The sequence below is a fragment of the Terrapene carolina genome, unplaced genomic scaffold (genome assembly GCF_002925995.2).
Source record: "Terrapene carolina triunguis isolate 2854851 unplaced genomic scaffold, T_m_triunguis-2.0 Scaffold23, whole genome shotgun sequence".
Classification (NCBI taxonomy): domain Eukaryota; kingdom Metazoa; phylum Chordata; order Testudines; family Emydidae; genus Terrapene; species Terrapene triunguis.
In genome coordinates this window covers 17,086,223-17,110,764 of record NW_020664374.1, presented here as the reverse complement: position 1 = coordinate 17,110,764, position 24,542 = coordinate 17,086,223, and the positions used below count along the sequence as shown (strand labels likewise).

The 24,542-nt window shown below is 39.0% G+C and overlaps 1 protein-coding gene across 1 annotated transcript in view; it reads right to left on the bottom strand.

Annotated features, from left to right (window-relative positions):
- Positions 1–24,542, bottom strand: part of LOC113406238 (gamma-taxilin-like) — a 42,988-nt gene that overhangs the window by 5,399 nt on the left and 13,047 nt on the right. Inside the window, exons 4-7 of the mRNA XM_026649742.2 lie at positions 8,142–8,312; positions 6,895–7,089; positions 4,824–4,943; positions 1,234–1,308 (exon numbers count right to left, since the gene is read on the bottom strand). Coding sequence (XP_026505527.1) covers positions 1,234–1,308; positions 4,824–4,943; positions 6,895–7,089; positions 8,142–8,312 — 561 coding nt within the window. The remainder of the gene's footprint in view (positions 1–1,233; positions 1,309–4,823; positions 4,944–6,894; positions 7,090–8,141; positions 8,313–24,542) is intronic.

Below are 24,542 nucleotides of genomic sequence, written 5' to 3'. Positions count from 1 at the left end.
TTAACCCTTTGAAATACACACAGAAATAAATTATATGGGTTTATCAAGGATACATTTTTTGCTTTCACTTTTATAGTGAGTATAAGGATGTTGCAAAATTTTTTGACTTTCGTAAGGGGTGGCCAACCTGAGAAATGTTGAGAAACACTGGCCTGGCCTAGAGCTAAACAAATCCAGTTTGAAAGAATCGGATTCTGTAGGGAAAACCTGAGTTAGATCTCTGTGAATTAAAGGTAGGGATAAGTGCAGGGGTGTGTATGAAAATCTGAGAAAGGAGAATCAGATTAAGGTAGATGTGGAAAGGGGCATAAACAAAAGACCACAGGAAGACTGTTTTAGGAGCTTATTTTGTATTAACAGGAGAAGCAGGGAGCAATGTGGGTTCTGGGGAGACCAGAGGAGGTAGAAGTGGTGGCTGTAGTAATCATGCTGAAAGAATGCTTGGACAGGAGGATTAGCATTATGGATAGAGAGAAGATTCAATTTTAGATATATTATGAAGGAAGAAGCACCAGGATTTGGACCCAGCCTAAGTGCATATGAGGCAAAAGAAGGCAAAGTCAACCTGAACCCCAGGGTTACAGGGCCTTAGTGACTGCAAGGATCAATAAGTTTTATAGTAAACTTTGTTGATTCATTACTGACTACCCTCCATCTCTTTCAGAATGACATGATGCTAACAAGGATTGGGCCACAAGTCATTATGGAAAGAGAAGGGACCTAGCTCATTTTCCAGTCAGAGGGCACTGTGTGGGTCCAGAATGACCAGGAAAAAAGGGTGTGATATCCTGGGGAAGAGAATCACCCACAGGGAAAAAGAGAGGTGTTGTGAAATAGCCAGCGGGGTGGAGGCCACAGATAGGACAGGTCCTTAGACGTTCAGATATTCTAGTCTTAGCACAATGGATGCAGCATTCTTTTAAATTAATGAAACAATCTTAGCAGTTCAGCATCTATCACTTTCCAGTAATGTGGAGGGAACTGGGAGCCTCAAATAGCAATTTCAAGAAAATCTTATTTTTAACTAATATCTCCAATGTACATATAACGAGAAGTGTTCATTGAACAGACAACTGCTACCAATTAAAGTTTCCATAAAAAATGCAATGTTTCCATTAATGAAAGTTTAATTTGTAATTTTTTGTATTTTCTCAAATGTCAAGCTTGAGTCAAAACCATAAGCATCTATTGATATTGTCATTGTGGATCATCTGTATCGAACAGTACAGTTACCTGCTGCTTTAGTTGGGCTTCCTGCTGCTTCATCTGCTCACATTTGTGTCTGGACTCAGTGGCTTCTTTTAATAGCTAAAAAGTGGAGAAAATGGTACTGTATTATCGCACATTATATCGAAGGGCAAAATTTTAAGGATAATGTAAATGGGAATCAACAGTTACTCACCTTCTTGTAGCTGTTCTTCGAGATGTGGTGCATATGTCTATTAAATTAGGGGGGTGTGCCTCGTGCACCAGTGCTGGAAAGTTTTCCCTAGTGGCACCCACAGGGCTGGCCAAGTCTGCAGCCAGGCATCCCTTGAGCTGCAAGCACGAAGTATATAAAGGGAAGAACTGCACCACCCACGCTTCGGTTTCTTTGTACCAGAATCTTAGATGATAGACTCTAATGCGTTGGGGAAGGAGGGTGGGTTGCAAAAAGGACATATGCAGCACATCTTGAAGAACAGTTACGAGAAGGTGAGTAACCATTTCTTCTTTGAGTAATTGCATATGTCCATCACACTAGATGACTCCCAAGCTGTTTTCAATGGAGATGTGGGCTAGGAGTCTGATCGGAAGATGGACTACAGGACTCTTCCTCCCATTCACATATTTCCTTGATGCAACAGTAACTGTGTAATGTTTAGCAAATGTGTGGACTAAAGACAACTCTGTCCCTATTGTAGACATCTGCAAAGCGGCAATTTCCCAGAAATGCAGTGGAGGCTTAGTGGGCTCTGATTGAATGCACAGACAGCTTCTCTGGGGGCGTCCTGGGCAACACAGCTGGTGATCCACTTAGAAAGCCATTGCACTGTTACAGGATGCCCTCTCGTTTGTCCTTGATAGAAAACAAACAGTTGGGAAACGGACCTGAAAGGGCTTCCTAGCGATTGGTACCATGATCTGACGTGGAGCCATTACCAGTGGTCTTGGAACAGACATTGAGGAAAAGCAATACAGGACCTGAGGTCACAGGCATCATAACATACCCCAAAGCGTGCACCATGTGTACTGGCTCTGGAAGGACACTGTCAATCTGGATGATCAGTGACGGTGGTACTGAGAGGTTCAGCAGATCTTTTGCAAGCTTCGTATGCCTCTGAAGTGGTCTGTACTGAAAGGGGTCTTTGCCCCGCTGCAAGCAGGGGCAATGGTTCCACCATATGTGCCAATAAAGTAGCCAGTATTCACGGTCCTGGACGTGGATCCACAGCTCTACTTTATAAGAGCCACTAAACTGCGGTACTGGGGAGTGGTGGGCTGAAGGGCATGCTCTACCTACGATACCAGAGTGGCTTAAGCTCTGAAACTAAGGAATTCTATATGGAGGACTTTGATGAAGACAAAACAGTCCTCTTACAATGCTCAGAGCATTTATGTTTCTTTGAGGACTGCTGTGGTGAGGGAGATTTTCTCTTGTCTCGGTCCACAGGTATGGCTGGGGGAGCACATGTGAAAAGCGTGGTCAAGGAACTCCCTCGGTCAGATTCTGATGCTGGGCAAAGAGCAGCCCCCATGAGGATGTATGAGAGAGAATCTTCTCTTTGCTCCATTGTTCTGGTCTTGAAGCCTTGGAAGACTGTTCACCTGTCACCTAAACACTTCAAACAGTGAGAGCGAGGATCACTCACAGGAATTGGTTTGGGACACCCAGAGCAAGGCTTGAAGCCAGGGCACCTTGGCATAGTCTCCCCTGGTACCAAGTCGAGCCTGGAGCCAAATCCTGACAATAAGGAAGAGAAAAAAAGAAGAGGGGTTCCAAAGGACCAAAACGAGTATCACTGTTAACTACAGCTAGGCAACTATTAGCTATAAAGGTACGTTACCAGGAGGAATGAGCTGCCAGCATGCTTCAATCATGGACAGTAAGTAGGAACCAAAGAATAGGCAGGGCAGCTCCGCCTTTTATACCCTCGGCTCAGAGCACGAGGGACACCATGGCACTGGCATGGCTGCCCCTATGGGTGGGTACTGGTAGGGAAAACTCTCCAGCATCTATGCACAAGGTGTGCATGCACCTAGTGTAATAGACATATGTAATCATTTGAAGAACAATGGCTTGATACAAAGTAATATCAATGAGAAAGTTTGATTTACCATGAAACTTCATACAGTTGAACATGTTCTTGCCTACTCTTGTATTAAATGGTTAAAAAATTAATTTGTTAAAGAACAAAATAGGTAAAAATTGTGCCAGATTACTTATTGTGTTCTCCCGTCTGTCACAAACTAATAGTTCTTAGCTGATATTTTAAAACCATTTACTGATATACTGGAATTGATTTTATTACACGGGAAAATCTCTCAAACAGTTGGGAAAATTCAGTTTGTGTTTGCATTCTGGTAGAACACCTAAGTGTTAAATGATATGCAGAAGTACAATAAAAAGCTATTTTACTACAAAAATATATGAATGCCCAAGTGTGGAAAAAAAGTTATGTAGTACAATTAGCTTCACACTTGTGATATTCTCCTGTCATCTATGTTAAAGAAGTTATTTGCAAAGACTGGACTGCTTCGACGATTGTCTTATATGAAACAAAACTATGCCAGTAACATTAACGACTGCTGTACGTAAAGCAGTAATGCTGAAGAGAGAAAGTGTAGTGATGTCAAAGTAGGAGAGTTTTTGTCAAACTTGGCTAAAATTTAAACTTTCTAAAAATCTACTTTGTCTAATTTAAAATCAGGAGATTATCAGTATGTTTTAGCTTTTAGAAAACAGAAGATTCACACACCTGTACTTCTAAGCAAGAATTCTTTACCAAAACAGTGTGGTATCCTCTATCTTTAAATCTCAGTCTTCAAAGATTGGTGAACATGGCCAGAAGTTACTTGATTTTTTTGACCCCTCCATCCCAAATCACACATAAGTACTCATTCTCAATGAAGACTATATTCATGCCAATTTTGAAACTTCAAGTTTTTTTCTATACCCTATCTATAAATACATAATAAAAACAAATAGAAGACATAGCCCTCTCCCCAACACCTTGTAAGATTTTGTTCAAATTCTGGAAACAAAGTCACTACTTTGGGTGGAGGGGAGTGAATATTTAGGGCCTGATCCAAAGACTCTAACTGACTTTAAAAAGGCTTTGGATCAGGCCTATAATGTCTAAAGCCATTTCATCACCAGGAGGGCACGTTTTCAATTGAAGACTTCAGTGTTACGTAGTTTCCAACCAAGCTGCTACTGCTTGGAAGAATGCAAGTAAAAATTCTTAGTTTTTCAGTCTCATGAGCTCAGAAAACACTGGGCACACACTTCCTGGTAACAGCAAGTGCTCTTAAAGGTGCTTACATTATTTCTGCTTTCACCCTCTTTCTGCCTCACATTTCTTATAGCATAGCTGACCAAATTCAGGCATCAGAAGAACAAGGAAGTGTGCCGCAAAAAAGCTGCAGCTGCATGCACATTATTTGTTTGCACCTGTATAGTTGTATATTGCAGGTACAATTCAGGTTCCTTTTAATTTATTTAAACCATTTGGATCTTAGTATCTTATAGAAAAGCCCTTAGCCCTATCTTAGCCCTAAATATGCTGCCCCTTCAGTTGCTGTGTTTTTTGTTTTTTAAAGTAAGCTTAGAAGCAACTTACAAACTCCCTCTCTCTCTGATGTTTTTCCTCGGCTTCTTTTATAAGTTGTGTTGTTTGCTGAAGTTTGGCATCCACCAGTTGTTGCTGTAATTCTTTATGCTTGAACACTTTGTCAATATGCTAAGGAAAAAGTAAAACCTGACAGTGTAATATGAGCAGTACATAGTTAAACCAACATAAAAGATTTTTTAATGGGAAAAAAAAAAGTTTTAAAAACAGTTTTAGTATTCAGGCCTGGTGATCCAATGGTCAGGGTTGCCTGACCATTGGATCACAATATATGTGGTGTTTTTCTTTAAGCCCAACCTCCAGAGTCAAGTGACTACAGGAGAATTTGAACTTTCATTTAAAAAAGTTTCTGCCCCTCACAGTTGATGAGAGAAGCATGAAAACATGACCCAACCATGTTTTACTTAAAAACCAGAAAGTAAATGCAAAGATTTGCAAACTGTGGCCTACAAACAGCTGATTGGTCACATCTCATTTCCAGCTGTTAAATAGCACTAAATTACATTAACTTCCTAGTATTACTTTTCCACAAACAATTGCTCTGGTTGCCACAGGAGGTGATCATGAATGAGAGGGGAGAGAAGTGGTTCATGACAACCTAAGTATTAGAAAACAATCCACACTATGAAAAAAAATCAGAGAATACGTATTCTACAACTGCTGGTTGGGAACCAAAGAAAGCCGTAGTACTCACAAAGGGCAGGTCTACACTTACTTCCTGGTCCGGACGTAAGCAATCGATCTTCTGGGATCAATTTATCGCGTCTTGTCTAGACGTGATAAATCGATCTCGGATCGATCCCAGAAGTGCTCGCCGTCGACGCCGGTACTCCAGCTCGGCGTGAGGAGTATGCGGCATCGACGGGGGAGCCTGCCTGCCGCGTCTGGAATCGCGGTAAGTTCGAACTAAGGTACTTCGAATTCAGCTACGTTATTAACGTAGCTGAATTTGCGTACCTTAGTTCGAAGTGGGGGGTTAGTGTGGACCAGGCCTACGAAAGTGAACTGATTTTAATCATGATCACTTCTAACTTATATTTACAACATAAATGCAAATGTAGTTTAATAAATAACCTTCATTTTACTTTCCTACACTTCGAACAGACAACTGTGCACTTCATCAGTGAATATGATTTCCTCAGTATCAATCTAATATACAGCTCAATTAAAATATTTATCTTGAATACAGATCTACACCCAGTTACATTTGAGGAATTAATGTATAACAACTGAAATTTGAGGAAAGCTGAACTTTAAATTGTAGCACCACTAAGCAAAGTGAGGAAATGTTTATAATAAATATAATTTCTAAATTAAATATTACTGATTATATATAAAAATTGAAAAAACATACTACATTTTTTAAAGTCTCAATTGTAAAGATCTTAGAAATAGGGTGCGATTTCAGCAGACGTTATGCAAGAAAACAGGAGTTAAGTGGACAAAACAAAGGTAATGGAAAGTTGGGCAGCACACACTTGGGAAACAAAGCAGGCTCCTTAAAAGTTCATGAGAACAGCAGCACATTGTTTCAAACAATTAAATACTCTTTTTCATAAACTAATTTAGAAGAACTCATTTAAACATATGTTTGCATAAGATGACTAAGTCAACAACCCAAAATACATCTACAGAAGACCTTCCTAAACATGTTCCACCACTTTTACTCGTTTTGTCCACTCAAATTGAACCATTACCTTATAATATAATGAAAAATGTGCAATTGCTAATGACTTAATGCACCACACATTTTAGTGCAATTATAATAAGGCCATTAATGTCAGTGGAAATGTCTGGAAAAATGGATCCTTTGAGCTCTGTTAGGGATCCAGAGAACCCCATGGAAATGGGATGGGGATTGAAAGAAGAGATTTTGGGCCAAATAGCCACCTAATTTTTGTTAAGAAGGCCTGAAATTAAAAAAGGCATTTATCTTTATTTATGTAGAGTATACCATGCAATTTTACCACTTAAATTACTGAAGAATGTTTTTAGAAAGCCACCACTTAAATGTAGTAAGGAAACTAATTTGAGTGCCTATGGAAGCATAAATTTAAATTACCTCTTCCCGCAAAGCATACTGTTCAATTAGTTTCTTCAGCTTCTCCCCCAATTCAATATTTTCTTGGCGGAGCTTGGCATTGTGTATATCATGCTGTTCCAGCTGGGCCTGAATTTCATTCAGTGTAATCTGGAAATGTGCAGTTGCTTCTTTACGTCTCTCCTCTTCTTCACGTGCTTGCTGCATGTTTTCTTCCTTTTATCCAAAAGGATTTGTTAATGGTGTGCAAGTCAAAAGTGATGTAATATGCCCGTATAATCAATATTTAAGATAGAGATGGGTCAAAATAAATACTTCAGGTCTGAATACTTCCACAACATTGGTATGTTCAAAAACCAAAACCAAAGTTTTGCCCAAACTGACAAAATTAAATCCTTACCAATTCAGTGCGCTTTGTGTGGATAAGAGATCAAATGTGCTATCAGGATGCTTCTTTAGGGAAGCTGGTTCCTGGTCTTGCAACCACTCTGGATTTAGCTGGGTGTTTTAATGTAGATATTTTAAAATACATTCAGCAGTCTATTACCATGCTCTATATATTTTGGTATTGGCAAGTGAAGCTCTAGCATTTTTTTTTGTTTTTACTTTTCAATTGACCTAAAACTGATATGGTTTATTGTATGCTTGAAGAGCATTCGTCTTTATGGCTTGAGAAAGAGTTTAACTGATGTAAGTATGGTTTGGTAAGGCCAGCAATGATTATCCAGGAGGCAAAAAAATCCTGCATTGATACATTTGAAACAGAAAGCTGAATGGTTTGTGTTCATCTCCTCACCAATGTTTTTGTACTTCAATTAAAAGCTACCCTAAAGTTAATAAAACAGTTATTTGGTGAAGCAATTCCCTACAATAACCACCTAGGGAAATGAATGGAATCTCAACCTCCTTTCCATCTTACTCATGCCAATTCAAGCTTTGTTTATATCTTGTCATTTTACACTGTTTTGATTTCATTCATGTTATTTTACTAGCAGCCAACACCACAGCTCTCAGTAACTATTACGGCAAGACTAGACACTACAGCAGTCTAAACTAGTATGATCCATGGACCAGTTTAAGTAAGGAAACTAACTAAAGTAAACACACCAATTCCCACAATCCCGATACTCAAAAAGGTTGTTATTCTCTATTGATCTGGGTATTGGACATGAAACAGCGCAAATACCAGCTAGCTAGCAGCAAGTATGAATATAAATAGCAATCAGAAATAGGGTTTACCTTAAAACAATTTACACAAATAAACTAACCTTTAAAGTCTTGTTATGACGCTGAAGCTCCCGGCACAGAGATTCCAGTTTGCTGCGTGCTAGAATGGCCTTGCTATGCTCACTCTGCAAGTGAACTTTCTCTTTCACAACCTGTGCTTGTTTCTTCTGCAGTATCTTCATCTGCTTTTGAACATTCCGGCTCTCCTCCAACTAAAGTTAGAGAGTATATTTAAGAAAATGTAGATGAGAGTGCCATCTTTTTCAGCCTAGTCAAAACAACTTAAACTTAGATTGAATGAACTTTAAATAGCTTCAGAAGAGAACAGTGAAATCTACAGACCTTCACCAAGATCAGTGTAGACTACTACAATTGTTTAGGGTATTTTTTTTTTTTGTCCTGTGGACAAGTTAATTCCAAATGTGTGTATGGACAGTCTTGGAATATGAGACTATGAAAACCTATTCTGATTTACCAAAAATTTCCTCTGAGTTACAAGGTCTATAGAACTATTAACCAACGGGCTCTCAGCCTGCATGCAGTTATGCAAGCAGAACCAGACCTATCAATCACTGATATGTGAGGGTATGGACAGGCACTCTGAAAAACCTGCCAATTTAAACAGCTTTCACAGCTAAGGATAACACCCTGTAGACTGAAACTTGTTAGAAAGTTTATATATGCTATAGTAATAAGCTGTGAATTTCTTCTGTAGAGCATATTTCTTAAGAACCAAGCTGAATGGACCAACAGGGCTTTTTAATCCTACACACCAAAGAAATTCTCCAAAGATGGGAGGATTGGATCAGAAAAAGGAAGTTTTTGGTAATTCAGAATAAGTTTTCCTATTCTTTCATCTACAAGGTCCTCAGATGCATTAACCAATGGGATTGTAATAGCAATGTTTGGTCAGTAGATCAGCTTGTTAAACCTATCAATTAACAGCCTACTATTTAACCATGGTCAAATATTGGATATTCCAGCAACCATGCGCAGATGTAGGTGATGGCCTAGCTTTTTTATTGCAACATGGTGACATCTGTTAGCAAACTTACTGAAGTGTCTTGTTTCAGAGTAGCAGCCGTGTTAGTCTGTATCCACAAAAAGAACAGGAGTACTTGTGGCACCTTAGAGACTAACATTTATTTGAGCATATGCTTTCGTGGGCTAAAACCCACTTCATCGGATGCATGCAGTGGAAAATACAGTAGGAAGATATATACACACACACACACACACACACACACACACAGAGAACATGAAACAATGGGTGTTACCATACACACTATAATGAGAGTGATCAGTTAAGGTGAGCTATTACCAGCAGGAGAGAGAAAAATTTTTTTGTAGTGGTAATCAAAATGGCCCATTTCCAGCAGTTGACAAGAAGGTGTGAGGAACCATAGGGGGAAAAATAAACATGGGGAAATAGTTTTACTTTGTGTAATGATCCATCCACTCCCAGTCTTTATTCAAGCCTAATTTAATGGTGTCCAAATGTCTTGATTACTTACTTTACTACAAGCTAATGACATCTGATGGGGAAAAGGTGAACTAACTGAAAGTTGATCATCTTAATTGGCTGGAATCTTCTAGAACAAACATTATACATGTATCTATTTATATACCAGGCCATCATTGTTCATGGTGGTCTACAAAGCGCATTAAACGAGTTAAAAGACATGGTCCCTGGCCCTGGTCAATCTAAACTTCCAAGACAAACCTACAGAAATAAATTCAGAAGAGGCTGGAGAAGGGAAAGGAGTGTTCAGTCATTAAACCTCCTCCTCGAACACAAAGAAAAGATGCCTAGCCATCAAACGTCCTCCCTAAACAAAAATATCACAGCTATTAACCCCACTGCCCTCAACACGAACAACCCATGTTATAGGCCTATGTAAATAAACCCCCACTTCTCTCCCTCAAATATCCCCTCCATCAACTCCCCCCCACTTATCTCCAACCAAACCTTGCTGATAAATATGGAAAGTTCTGTTAATGGAGGTTTGTGACATCACATCTCTGTAGAGCCCCTCCCCTTCCCCTTTCCGCTCTGTTCCTTTTTCTACTGCTGCTTATGAGCCTGTGTGTTTGCTGTAGGAAGAAGGAGCCGACTGCCCACCTCTACCTTCATGTGATCTGGGAGTCTTTAAAGGTCCTGGGAGGGGACAACATGCCCAAAAACATTTTGACTGGATGGAATCTTCCAATCAGCAGCGCTTAGAAAGACTGAATAGCTACTGGTTGATTAAAGTTCAAGAGATATTTCATAACTGAGACAGCAATCCAGAAATAGTGAGACATTAACAATAGTAATATCATAAATTATGCAGAGTTGAGGAAAGCCAAAATATTTTTATATATATTTTTAATAATTACTAGACATGAACATGGAAACACTGTTAAAGCAAAGTGCAAGTTATGCTCTCTTGATATCAGACAAATGTAGATAGAATAGAGAACCCTCACTTGAGGAATTTTTGTGATGTGTCCAGCTACTGTCAAAAGATTATAGGCAAACAGCAAGGAAGAGTAAACGGGTCTACATCGAAGTTTGTTTTCTTCTGTGTACTCTTCTACTTTGTCGTTGACAGCAGCATCATGAAGCCTGGTGTCTTTTGATGAATACGGTGATGTAAGTGGCAATGAAAATGATGCTAATTCCATTTCTTCATCTTCAAATAAGAATTTTGTTACTTTATTTGCTTCGGCATCAAAAACTCCTACTCCTGGAAAGTCTTCAGATGTTCATCAAATCAGTATCAAAAGTTTTTTTATATAGAATGTCCTACTACAAGAAAAACGAACTTACCCCTACATTTGCTAGAAGTAATTATGCCAGCAATACTCCATTTCATATAATCGAAAATCCTTATACACTAAATTTATTTTTGTAAGTTGCACCCAAAGGACCAAGAAAGAAATGGCTTGCAGAAGTCTTCTGAATGCCAAAGCAGAGGATGTGAAAAAAAGTTTGGTGTTCTTACCGCATAAGCGCCTCATGTACTTCTAGTGTCTGGAGGGATGGAACAATATTTGCAGTGAAGATGTCATCAACTTCATGGTGATAACCCCACAGCCAGTGTTTTATTTATTCCAATGTGTAACTGAGCTGACCAGTTAAAAAATATAATTAGTGAATTGGGTCCACAGAAGGTTATTTTTGTTGTGAACAACAACATGGCTAACATGAACACTACTTGAATTTTGCTGATGTGTATCCACAACTTGTGTTATGGATATGCTGCCCATATTATGCAGTTTTTCACTTGCAAAGTTGTAAGATCTTCAACATCGCATCACATGCTACAAGTGAAAAGCGCGGTCAAGATTTTCAAAAGCAAACAAGTACCAGCAAACATTTTTCAGCATCAGTTAGTATAGCACTCAGTTTCATTCACACTGAGTAAGCCTACTCTTACTCGATGGGCATCTTCTATTAAATGTCTTGAACTTCAAATATGCAAAAAGACTCTTCATTCAGCTGCTGTTGAAGAAGGGGTGGCCGGGTGTTCTCCCTGAGTAGTCTGCACTAACATTCTTGATGATGATGTCTTTTGGATGTGAAAAGACAAATTCATTTAACTGCTTGATACTGTAGATAAGTCATTTAGAATATGAAAAATAATAGTTCTGCACTGTCTGATGCCAAGAACAAGTTTCTCAATGTTAAGAAACATGCAAGAATACTGAACACAGTTCATTTACAAAAGTGGAAGAGAATGAGAGAGAAGAAAATATCACCAAAAAAAAAAAAAATCAAGTGATCACTCTCGCTCATAATACGGCCTACCTTCTGGATCCATGCTTCCAGGGCCAAAATCTGACCATGAATCTGATTCAGCTTGTGATCTCAGAGTGACTGTTGCAAATGTTAAAGGAAATACAAACAAACAAGCAATGATGATGGAGACAGCAAAATATAAAGCAAAAAAAAGCCCAGTCAGTTCTAAAACAATGCAAAGTGCACTCCCAGCAGCTGAATATAAAAACAACATGCTCCATCATGAGGGAAAGGGTTGCGTCCTCCTCATGTTCTTGCTACAGTGGCAGATATTCTTTTAACACATGCATGCGCTACTGAATCTGCGGAACAAAACTGGTTGGTTTAGGGAATCATCATTCAAGAAACAGAAACAGATTGAAGACCTTCACTGCTGGGAAGCTGGTGATCATGTATCACAAAATATGATTAAAGAAAGAACAGATGAAAAGTTCATCTGAAGAATATTAAGTTAAGAGGGAAAATGAGTTACTGATTAATTTGATAACAAAGATATAGATGAAACAGTTGATGCTTAATGATGAAAAGATAATGAACAGCACGATGCTTGAAGAGCTGACCTGTTGCCAACCTAGTCAATTTTAAATGGAATTATGCTTTTTTTCCTTTTTTAGTTGCTGTGTTTGTTTTATTTCATTTTTCTTTTGCAATTGTTCAATCTTGAATAAGGTTCATATTTAAACATTAACCTAACATGGCTAAAAAAGGTAAACTTTTTTTTTTGGTGTGAAATTCACTATTTCACATTTATCTGAATTAAAATAACTAATTGTTTTTTGGACATAGGCATAACTATCTAAGACTAAACCTACTGCAGACTATAAAGTCTTACTCTTGTTTGGTACTGCTGTATTAACTAAGGTCCCAAAATTAGGAGTTGTTACTATTTAAGAATTGCCCAGGTATCAAAGCCTTTTAGAAAGACAGAACAGACAGCTAACAGAATAATAACCTAAGGTCTAACAGCTAGAGTTGCTGCAGCCTTTCACAAGATTGTGAAGAGACTTCCCTTTTTCCCTATCTGTGAATAAGTAAATGAATTAAAATATTAAATTAATATCAAACATTGATATTATATGTGCCATATACAGTAGTAAAACAGTGTCAGCTCCTGCTGCGAACGATAACTGAGCTGAAAGCTGAGCAAAGGTCTGGTGATAAGTAATATACAGACTTTCTCCTTGACGATGACCTAAGTCAGTCAATTGACCAGTTCCTAAAACCGAGTAATTAGTAAAGGAAGTGCACGTACTTGTGTGTATGTTTTAAAGACTATCAGAGAGTTAGTGTCTGTCTTTATTTTGTAACGTTTAAATCAAAGATTGCTGTAAAGTAGTTTTAAAACTGAACAAGTTACTGTTATTAACTAACATGACAGAGCACTGCATATGTCTATCACAGTTAATATTTCATACTGCCTTTCAAGTTCTAGTTGTATACAGACATAAAATGAGACCAAATGTGCAAGCTTTTCGAACTGCACTGAGTCTGTCATAAATGTAGGAGTTTATGTTAGATAGTTAGCAGTGATCCTAGGGCTAATTTCATTAATTAGAAAAACAGGTCACGTGGACTGAATACTGTAGATTCGTGTTTCTCAAACAGGGGGTCCACTGGCCCCACTGATCAACTTCTCCCCCTCCCTCCCAGTGCCTCATGCACACTGGGGAACAGCTGTTCAGCAGCCTGTTGGAGGTCCTGAGAGGGCGGGGACATGGCATGCTCGGGGGAGCGGGTGGAATTATGTCTGGGTCCCTCGGCACTGCTGATCAACTCCTCTCCCTCCCTCCCAGTGCCTCCTGTGTGTTTCTGAAATGCCTTTTCACTGACTGCCCCCACCTCAGCAAGCACACCTGTCAGACAACCTTCGTTGCGTGCAACTGCCCAACCAACCACACACTAGATGCACTCCTACCAGGAGCAGACAGGAATTATTGGATCTCCTGGGTTTACAGGGAGAGGAGTTTGTGCAAGCACTGCTATGGTTTAGATGTAGAAATATGAACACCTATGAGAAGATTACACAGGAGACACATGCAGAGGGGTACGACAGGGATCAGCAGTGGTGCCATGTGAAAAAGAAAGAATTCCGCCAGGGATGGCTGAAGGCCAGTGAGCGTAATAATAGATCTGGTGCTGCCCCACAGACCTGCCGCTTTTACAACCAATTGCATGCCATACTTGGCAGCGAGCACCCTGCAGACCACTATGGATACCTCAGAGGAGCCTGTGACAGACACTCCTGATGTGGACAACTAATAGGAAGAGGAGGAGCAGGTGGTGAGGCTTGTTAGGTGGCAAGGGACTCCAACCATACCACAAGCCAGGAGCTGTTTGAGATTCTGCTAGTCTAGCCAGTCCTGTCTGGTGAACATAGATGAGCCTAATGTAGGGGAAGGAAGCTCAGCTAAGTGTGTGCACACACTTTTCCTTAGAATGTTTAAATTTAAAAATGGCCCATGGACCACCCCCAAGTTAAGACAAAGGTATAGACCTTTCACTGTTTATTTGCGCAAGACGAGGTAAAAAGGTACAAACAGAGGCAGAGTTGGCATCTGCTTTTCATTCTGCTGTTGGATTGTGCAGCTGAGGGCCAGGCAGTGCACTTTGCTTATGGTTAGTAGGTATGTCCCTTTTATCTTCCTGAGAGATCTCAATGAAACTTTCATGGAGATACTCCGCAATCGTCTCCCAAAGGTTTCTGGGGATTGCGGCATTGTTTCTTCTTCTGCTGTAGGACACTTTCCCACGCCACTCGGCAATGAGTTTGGCTAGCACCACTGCAGCATATGGGCTACAGGCACAGGCAGCTTCAGGACAGCAGTAGCAGCTGTGTTCTCTGTGCCTTTGCAAACCTCAGGAGTGAGATATCAACTAAAATCACCGCTGCCTGTGGAAAACAGTGCCAGTAATCAGTGTTACTGCCCTATACTCATGGAATAGGGTCTGAAGTTTTATCGCTTCATGCAACAGAAAATCCTTCCTACTCCTCACCCTTGCTCTGCCATACTTGCTGGGTCTGGAGAGCACTGCAGTGCTGAGGCAGTCCAAAGCTGAAGTGTCTCAATAAGCATTTCTTATTAAAAGTGTTTATGGGAATAAAGGAGGGGATTTTTTAAACTTATTTATCCCTTTCCATGGTGATTGTTAATCCAATGGTACATATGTCTGTTTTTAAATCAGCAGCTTCTGGCATGGCAAATTTGAGGGGTGCCCCCTCCATGCTCGCAGAACGCCTCACACTCATGAGGAGAAAGAAGAGGACTAGGGAGGACATGTTCAGCAAAATTACGTGAGCTACTGCTGCACTGGACTGTGAACAAAAGGGCTTGGAAGGCCAACATGACCGACAGCAGGAGAAAGAGGACAGGAAAAAGGCCCAGGAGTCCCAGCAAGACAAGGAGACGGAAACACAACTGCACAGAATGGGTCTTCTCCAGCAGCAAACCAAATGCTTCAGACCCTGGTTGACCTACAAGTCCAAAAATCCAAGAATCTCCACCCTTTGCTGTCCTTGGAAAACTCCACAGTCGCCACTCCCTACACCTCCCCGCCCCCCAACATACCACAAGCCGTCACAGGCAGAATCCTTACCCCCTACACCACTCTATGCCAGGGGACATCAAGGAAAACCACAGCTTCACATACACCAACCGTGTGGTTCTCACAGGTCAGGTTATGTCTAGCCACAACCAACTACATTTGTGCACTCAAATAGACAAAATGTTTACTCCCTTTCTAATTTTAAATTTTCACCCTTTTAATTTATGTTAACAGTTTGTATAACATTCCTCCCCCCCACCACCAAAATATTGATTTTCTGCACTGTTTCCCCCACCCCCCCCGCCCAACTCAATGAAGTTCTATTTTTGGAGAATTAAACTTTCTATTGGTTTACAACAAATATTTCAGAGTGCATAGAAGCAGACAAAGCAAACAGTACATGAAAGATACACACCAAGCACCACATAAAATTCATAGATTCAGGAAAAACCTGCACACTTATAAATGCACATCAAACACGACAATTCTTAGCAGCACCCAAAGCTCCAGGCCCAAGGAACACTCCAGCACAGAACACTACTGTGACTGACTGTTGAAATGCTCTTTCAAAGCCTCCCTCAAATGCATAGTTCCACGTTAGGCTCTTATAATAGCTCTGGCATCTAGCTGTTCAATGTCAGGAGACACATGTTCCACTTCCACCCAGGCGGCAGCTTTTCCCTCTTTGCCTCACATATATTATGCGGGATGCAACAGAGAGCTATAACCACTGCAATATTTTTCTTACTGAGATCCAATCTAGTGAGTAAACTCCACCAGCATTCCTTCAATCTAGCAAAAGTACATTCAATGGTCATTGTGCACCTGCTGAGCTGATAACTGAATCTTCCCTAGGTGCTGTCAAGGTGGCCAGTGTACGGCTTCATGAGCTAGGGGAACAAGGGGTAAGCTGGGTCCCCCAGAATCACTTCTGGCACTCCAATATTCTCAATGGTAATCCACCAGTTGGGAAAGAATGTTCCTGTTGTAGCTTTCTGAAGAGTACTGTGTTCTTAAAGATGCGAGGGTCATCCAGCTTCCCTGACCAAACCACATCAATAGGTGAACCAATACTGGTTATTCATCAAGGCTTGCATAACCATAGAAAAGTAGCCCTTTCTGTTGATGTACTCTGTAGCAAGGCAAAATAGGGATATGCATGCCATTTATTGTACCATTGCAGTTTGGGAAACCCATTGCTGCAAATCCATCCATTATGTCCTTCTGCACGCTGCCGAGAGGCACAGTCCTGCATAGCAGATGATTAAAGGCCCTAAGCACTTGCATGACAATGGTCCCCACTGTGGATTTTCTAACTCCAAAATTATTTTACACTGTCTAATGGCAATCTGGCATTGCAAGGCTAGAGTGCAATCTTATTCATTTCTCCACTGTCAATGCAGCTCTCATTCTGGTGCCCCTGCACTAGAGGGCTACAGTGAGCTCAGCTCAGATCCAGGAATGCGGCCTCTCTCATCCCAAAGTTCTGCAGCTACTGATGGTTGTTCAAATCCTACATTACAATGCCACCTTGCCAGTCAGTGCTCATTTCTCGTGCCCAGAACCGGAGCTCCATCTGAAGCTGCTCTGTGAATGCCACCCAACAACCTTGAACGTCCCTCAGCAATCTGTTGTTGAAGAGATCATCATGTCCCCCTTTGCTGAAATACTCCTCTGGGTTTGCAAATACAGGAAAATTGTGCGTCCTGTATTTGCAACGTTCATTCATGAGATAATGCAGAGCTCTGTGGACTCCATGCTTCTGTCAAAGATAGCAGGTACCAAAAAGTGCCAAGCAGGTTGGTAAGATATTTTCTAAAAGGCACAAAAAAATATTGGTTATGGATGGAGAAAGTTGCATGCTGGGACCTTGACCACTAGTTCCCAGAGATACCTGGGCTAGTCTTTCTAGCCAACAAAACATGAAAATTTCCTGCAAGACAATGCACAACATGGTGGTGTGTGACACACTGGTATACTTACCCTGAGTGCACTGCACTTTACAACAACAAAGGCACTCACGGTGGGTATGTTACATCAACGCAAGCAGCCAAGTGTGCATGCGCCTGAGTGATTTATGCGGCGGTATGCCAACATAGCTTGCGTTGACCACAACTTGTACTGTAGACATGGCCTTATTAAAAAATCTAAAAAGACTCAGCCTCTCAAGATAGTAATAGAGTATAAATGTTATTTTCTATTGAGGTTATATAATTTAATTCTGAAAACCTGAATGGCTAAAATTAGAAAATTTATAATAACCAATCATAGTCCAATACTATTTTTGTCTTCTCATACTGTCTACTATTATTTGCAGTTAAGGATAGTTAATAAAACTTTATAAAACTAAATTTAGCTTTCACGCCCCTTTTATATAGTTAAGCAACTGAAACTAAAAGAACTCTAAGAGGTGGTACAGGTAATCAGTTGCTTAATTAAGGTTTGTTCTACATCTTATCTTTCTTATACTGTTATAAAAAATTAGTGCTTTAAAATGTATGACTTTTTTGATATTTGACAGTATCTGACCAATGTTTGACTGTTTATTACTGTAGTCAAATGTTCAACCCTAAAATGGTTTCCTGCCTTCAAGTCATGTTCAAAGGCCGGTTCTACCTGGGGGGGAAACGATCTAAGTTACGCAATTTCATCTACGTGAATAACGTAGCTGAAGTCGACGTACTTAGACTTACCGTGGTGTCTTCACCGCGGTGAGTCAACTCCGCCTGCGCCTCTTGCGGCGGTGGAATACAGGAGTTGACGGGAGAGCGCTCGGGGATTGATTTATCTAGACTAGACGTGATAAATCAACCCCCGCTGGATTGATCGCTGCCCACCGATCCGGTGGGTAGTGTAGACATACCCAAAGAAAACTATATACTCAGGGTTTAAAACTCTCTCTCTCTACTACTGAAGACTAGTCTACACTAGAATCACTACAGAAGCTGCGCTGCTGTAGCGGATCTGGTGAAGAAGCTATAAGCTGACAAGAGAGCTCTCCTGTCGATTTAAAATTACTCCACCTCCATAAGAGGCAGCAGCTATGTTGGCAGGAGAAGCTCTCTGACTGACACAGTGCTGCCTACACCGGTGCTTAAGTCAGTGTAACTTACGTTGCTCAGGGGTAGAGTTTATTCACTGAGCTACGTAAATTATACCGAAGTGGTAGTGTAGACAAGCCCAAAGAGACCAGCGTGTGGCACACGCACCTACTGAAGGCAACATCAGCTGATGCCTGAATATCCAGTTTGTAAAATTTTAAGGTATGAATAGATGTGACCAGGTAGCTATTCTAGAGATCGTTTCACATGGTGTATAAAAATCGCCCAGGAGGTTGCTACTGCCCTTTATGCTGGTTATGGGAAAGGGAATGACCTATAGGGCTGAGTGGATTGATTTAAATAAATTTTGAACTTGATTTGCATTTGTACTTTTTAGTTTCTTGAAGAAAGGCAGACTCTCATTGGTTGGTAAACATTAAACCATGTTGATCTGTAGCTAAATATATCCTTAAAACCAAATCTTGTACTACTATTTGCTAACCACGAGGATACATTATATCTATATACTAGGGCTGTCAAGTGATTAAAAAATTAATCGCAATTAATCGTGAAATTAAAAACATTAATAGTTATTAATAGCAATGTTAAACATTAATAGAATACCATTAATTAAAATATTTTTGGATGTTTTCTACATTTTCAAATATATTGATTTCAATTATAATACAGAATAAAAACTGTACACCTCTCACTTTATATTTATTTCTGATTACAAATATTTACACTGAAAAACCCCCAAAAGAAATAGTATTTTTCAATTCAACTAATACAAATACTGTAGTGCAATCTTTCTGGTGACATTGTAAATAAGAAGTGGGCAGCATTATCTCTCATAAATGTAAAACTTTTTTCGTCTTAGTGATTGGCTGAATGATAAATAGGACTGAGTGTATTTGTAGGCTCTAAAGTTTTGCAGTGTTTTGTTTTTGAGTGCAGTTATGTAACACACACACACAAATCTACATTTGTAAGCTGCACTTTCACGATAAATAGATTGCACTACAATACTTGTATGAGGTGAATTGAAAATACTGTTTTTGTTTTTCATTTTTACAGTGCATATATTTGTAATAAAAAATAATAAAGTGAGCAGTGTAGACTAAAAAATGTAGAAAAAACACCCAAACTATTTAATAAATTTCTATTGGTATTCTATTGTTTAACAATGCGATTAAAACTGCAATCATTCAAAATTATTTTTTTAAATCACATCACGTGAATTAACTGCAATTAATCGACAGCCCTACTATACACATTTATTTAAGCAATTATATATCTTAGCAGATTTATTCAGATTCTTAATTTTTACAGTTAGAAATAATGAATGATGCATTTCTTATTTACTAGATAAGGATTAATTTTTTACTCTTGATTTGTGTAAAGCTGCATTTGGATGAAAACTGGAATTCATTTAAAATGCACGGCATTTTAATTTTTATTAGTAAAATAAAACTACCTTAGAGGTGTTGGATACCTAAGAAAAAAGTAGGTTATCAAAACATGTTTTGCATTTTAAATGGATACATTAAACAAAGGAAGAATTATCTGTAGTTAGTGATTTGAACTGATTGTTTCTGGTCACCTTGTCCGTCAAGATTTTAAAACTAAGATCTTATTGTCTCACACTTTGTTTCTATTTGTAGATTGGAAAAAAAAGGAAACAAACTCTTCTTTTTGCTCAATTGCCAATTGGATTCTTAAATTTGAATAAACTAGTCATTGAATTGAACTAGATGAAGAAACTGAAAATAAAGAAAATATGCTCTTTGCACCTGCAGAAGAAGCTAGTGTTGTCAAAGTTGGTCTATCACTACAACAAACTCTGATTTCAGGTGTTTAACCAATGCCCAACACCATTTCAATGGCGTAACTTTCTTTAAAACTCGACAGCAAATATATACCGCTTGAATGTTTCTATTTAATTTAAATGATTTTAATAGATTATAGTAAAAAGAAAAATTAAATACGATGATTTTTATCCAAGCTGCTTATAGAATTAATGGATGCACCATCTCAACAATCTTGAAATAGGAGATTTGACCTCTTTTCTTTAGGTGCCCGATGGCAGAAAATAAATACAGCATTAGAACTGATGTGTGATTGAGACAGATCCTCAGGGCTCTAAGATTAGCTAACATATACCAGAGCTCCTCTCTTGGGTGAGATGGTTTTAGACAAGAGGGGCTCTTAAAAATTGTGTTAATTTTTGGGATAAAGGTCAATTTGTTTGGGGGGAAAAAAACCTTATTGTGGAATATGCAGTACTGTTCTCAATTTCAGAGCCCAAGCTCTGACACCTCTTGGGGGGAGGTGATGGTAGCCAGGAAGGCCACTTTGATGGACAGGAAATACAAGGGTATCTTTCAGATGGATTCAGAGAGGTGCTGAGTCAGATTAACCAAACTGAGGTCCCATAGCAGTGCTCGATGAATCTTTATATCATCCTTTTAAGATTTTCTCTGAGGAAATGCTTCATATTCCACTGTAAAGAGATCCTCTTTCTGCCTGTAGAGGAAAATATGCTAGAAAATGCAGCCACTTGATATTTTAACGTTGAAGCTGTGAAGCTCTTTATTAGACCCTACTGAAAAAATTTGAAGGTCTGTGATATAGATGGTGACGGAGACATACTATGTTTCTTGCATCACTGCTTGAATGTCTGCCAAGTTCCAGAATTGAAAAAAATAGTGGAAGCTTTTCTAGATACCAGCCGAGTTGAGACCATGCCTTCCACGTAGCCTCTCGCTTTCATGCGTAACTGCTCAAAAGCCAGGCAGTTATTAAATACTTTGGCTCTGGGTTACAAAATCAGTCCCTGAGAAAACAGATCCTGTCTTAAAGGGTGGATAATGGGAATGGAGTCCTCACTGGGATCAGAAACGTTGGGCTAACTCACCCAATACAGAGCCACTAATACTATCTGTGTTTATTCCCTCCTGATCTTTGCCTATTGCTCTTGGATATCACTTTTCAGAGAAAAGAAGGAGACACCTCACGGCTTGTTCATGATGCAAATAGACCTCTCTCTGGTAATCCAAATTTCCTCATTAGAAACTGAAAGATTTCTGGATGGAGAAACCATTTTGCATGATCTAGCTGTTCCCTGCTTCGCCAGTTGGCTGTGATGTATTTCTTTCCTTGAATATGTAGAAATCTGCTGGACTGGAGGTTTTGCTTCACTCAGGAAGCATCAGAATGTGGACTGACCTTTGCAAGGATGACCACCCCTTTCCAGCCTCCTTATTGATGGAGGCCATTGAACTGGTGATTTCTGTCATGATTAGAGGGAGTTGCTCACTCATAGGGAGAAGGCCAAGTCCAGAACAAATTGCACAAAGTTCTAATCAATTTTTACCATTTCCTCTCCTGCATATTCAAGTGCCCAGTATTTAATTAATCTCTGTGTGAGCTCCCTATCCCTAGAGGCTGGCATCTATGCTGGTTTAGAAACGGTAAGAAAATCCCTTCTTGAAACAATGTGTGCTAAGCCACCATCTTAGACTATTAGTCTAAGAAACTGGACTCTCCAGATGGGATGAATTAAGATGTGAAGAAGGTAGACTGGACCACTAATGGATCACATGTACAGACTAAAGGTTTTAAGATCCAGATTTGACCTAAAAAATGGGGTGTAGGGGAAGGTTGTCTTTCTAGATTGCTTTAGCTTTAAGTAATTCTTTTTGGAGTTTTTATAAAAGCATTTTTACTTTATCTGCTCACTTTCCAGCCTCAGCTAACAAGCCATTTCCAGAGCTGTGCTGTCAATAATCCTGGTGCAGGAACAAAGTTGTTGTTACAGAATGTTATGACTAGGATTGGACAAAGACTTTTGAATAAGGCTTGTTACAAATGGATTAGCAAATTAATAATAAAAATAAGTATGACTTGTTGATTTAAGGATATTTCCTTTGTATATTTTGACAATTTGTGTTTAAATGGTTTAAATCTTTAACTTTTTGAATCTCAATGCCTCATTAAATAATTGTCTTACCTCCCCCCCATAATTTCCCACAACTGTGAAAATTGTAATTGATAAAAATACGAGCTTAGAATACATAATCTCTCAACTGTGAAAAGTAGATTTTTATCAATCTAAAATACTTAAAAAAATAAACATCCACATAATCAGTCAAATATTTAAAATATATAAAAATTAAATTCTGCAAAGCCTAGGTATGACAACATATACAATCAGAATGCTGTTTTCACCTCCATTCATAGCACAAGTAACATAATGGAGAGAAGACAGACTTTACATGGGTTTTTATGCCATCCACGTTTCTTTTCATTACAGCTTAGTATCTTTTGTTTCTTCAAGTATTTGTAGATTAAAAAATATATATACAATTATTTTCAAATCTACTTTCAGTTAATGTCTCTACTTCTGTCCTGTTGCAGTTAACTCATGATTAACTCAAAAAAATTAATCACAATTAAAAACATTTATCGCAATTTTAATCGCGCTGTTAAACAGTAGAATACCAAATGAAGTTTATTAAATGTTTTGGATATTTTTCTACATTTTCAAATACTCCGATTTCAATTAGAACACAGAATATATAGTGTACACTGCTCACTTTATATTATTTTTGTTTACAAATATTAGCACTGTAAAAATGATAAACAAGAGAAGCAGTATTTTTCAATTCACCTCATACAAGTACAGTAGTGCAACTTACAAATGTAGATTTTTGTGTTACATAACTGCACTCAAAATCAAAACGCTGCAAAACTTTAGAGCCTACAAGTCCACTCAGTCTTACTTCTTGTACAGCCAATCACTAAGACAAACAAGTTTGTTTACATTTATGGGAGATAATACTGTCCACATCTAATTTACGTCACCAGAAAGTGAGAATAGACATTTGCATAGGACTTTTGTAGCCGGCATTGCAAGGTATTTATGTGCCAGATATGCTAAACATTCGTATGCCCCTTCATGCTTCGGCCACCATTCCAGAGGACATGCTTCCATGCTGATGACGCTCGTTAAAAAAATAAGACATTAATTAGTTTGTGACTGAACTCCTTGGGGAAGATTTGTATGTCTTCAGCTCGGTTTTACCCGCATTCTGTCATATATTTCATATTACAATAGTCTTGGATGATGACTCAGCACATATTGTTCGTTTTAAGAACACTTTCACTAAATATTTGACAAAACACAAAGAAGGTACCAATGTGAGATTTCTAAAGATAGCTACAGCACCAAAGTTTAAGAATCTAAAGTGCCTTCCAAAATCTGAGAGAGATGAGGCGTGGAGCATTCTTTCAGAAGACTTAAAAGAGCAACACTACAATGCGGAAACTACAAAACATGAACCACCAGAAAAGAAAATCAACCTTCTGCTGGTGGCATCGGACTCAGATGATGAAAATGAACATGCGTCGATCTGCACTGCTATGGACTGTTATCGAGCAGAAGCCGTCATCAACATGGACGCATGTCCTCTGGAATGGTGGTTGAAGTGTGAAGGGACATATGAATCTTTAGCGCATCTGGCATGTAAACATCTTGCAACGCCAGCTACAACAATGCCATGCGAACGCCTGTTCTCATTTTCTGGTGACATTGTAAACAAGAAGCGGGCAGCATTATCTCCTGAAAATGTAAACAAACTTGTTTGTCTGAGCGATTGGCTGAACAAGAAATAGGACTGAGTGGACTTGTAGGCTCTAAAATTTTACGTTTTATTTTTGAATGCAGTTTTATTTTGTACATAATTCTATATTTGTAAGTTCAACTTTCACGATAAAGAGATTGCACTACAGTCCTTGTATCAGGTGAATTGAAAAATACTTTTTTGTTTTTTACAGTGCAAATATTTGTAATCAGAAAAATATAAAGTGAGCAATATACACTGTCTCCTGTGTTGTAACTGAAATCAATATATTTGAAAATGTAGAAAACATCCAAAATTATTTAAATAAATGGCACTCTAAAAAAATTAATCGCGATTATTCGTGCGATTAATCGCACTGATAAACAATAATAATCACTTGACAGCCTCAGTAGAAACTCATCCAGATAGAAACCTTGCCAGCCAGTTTTA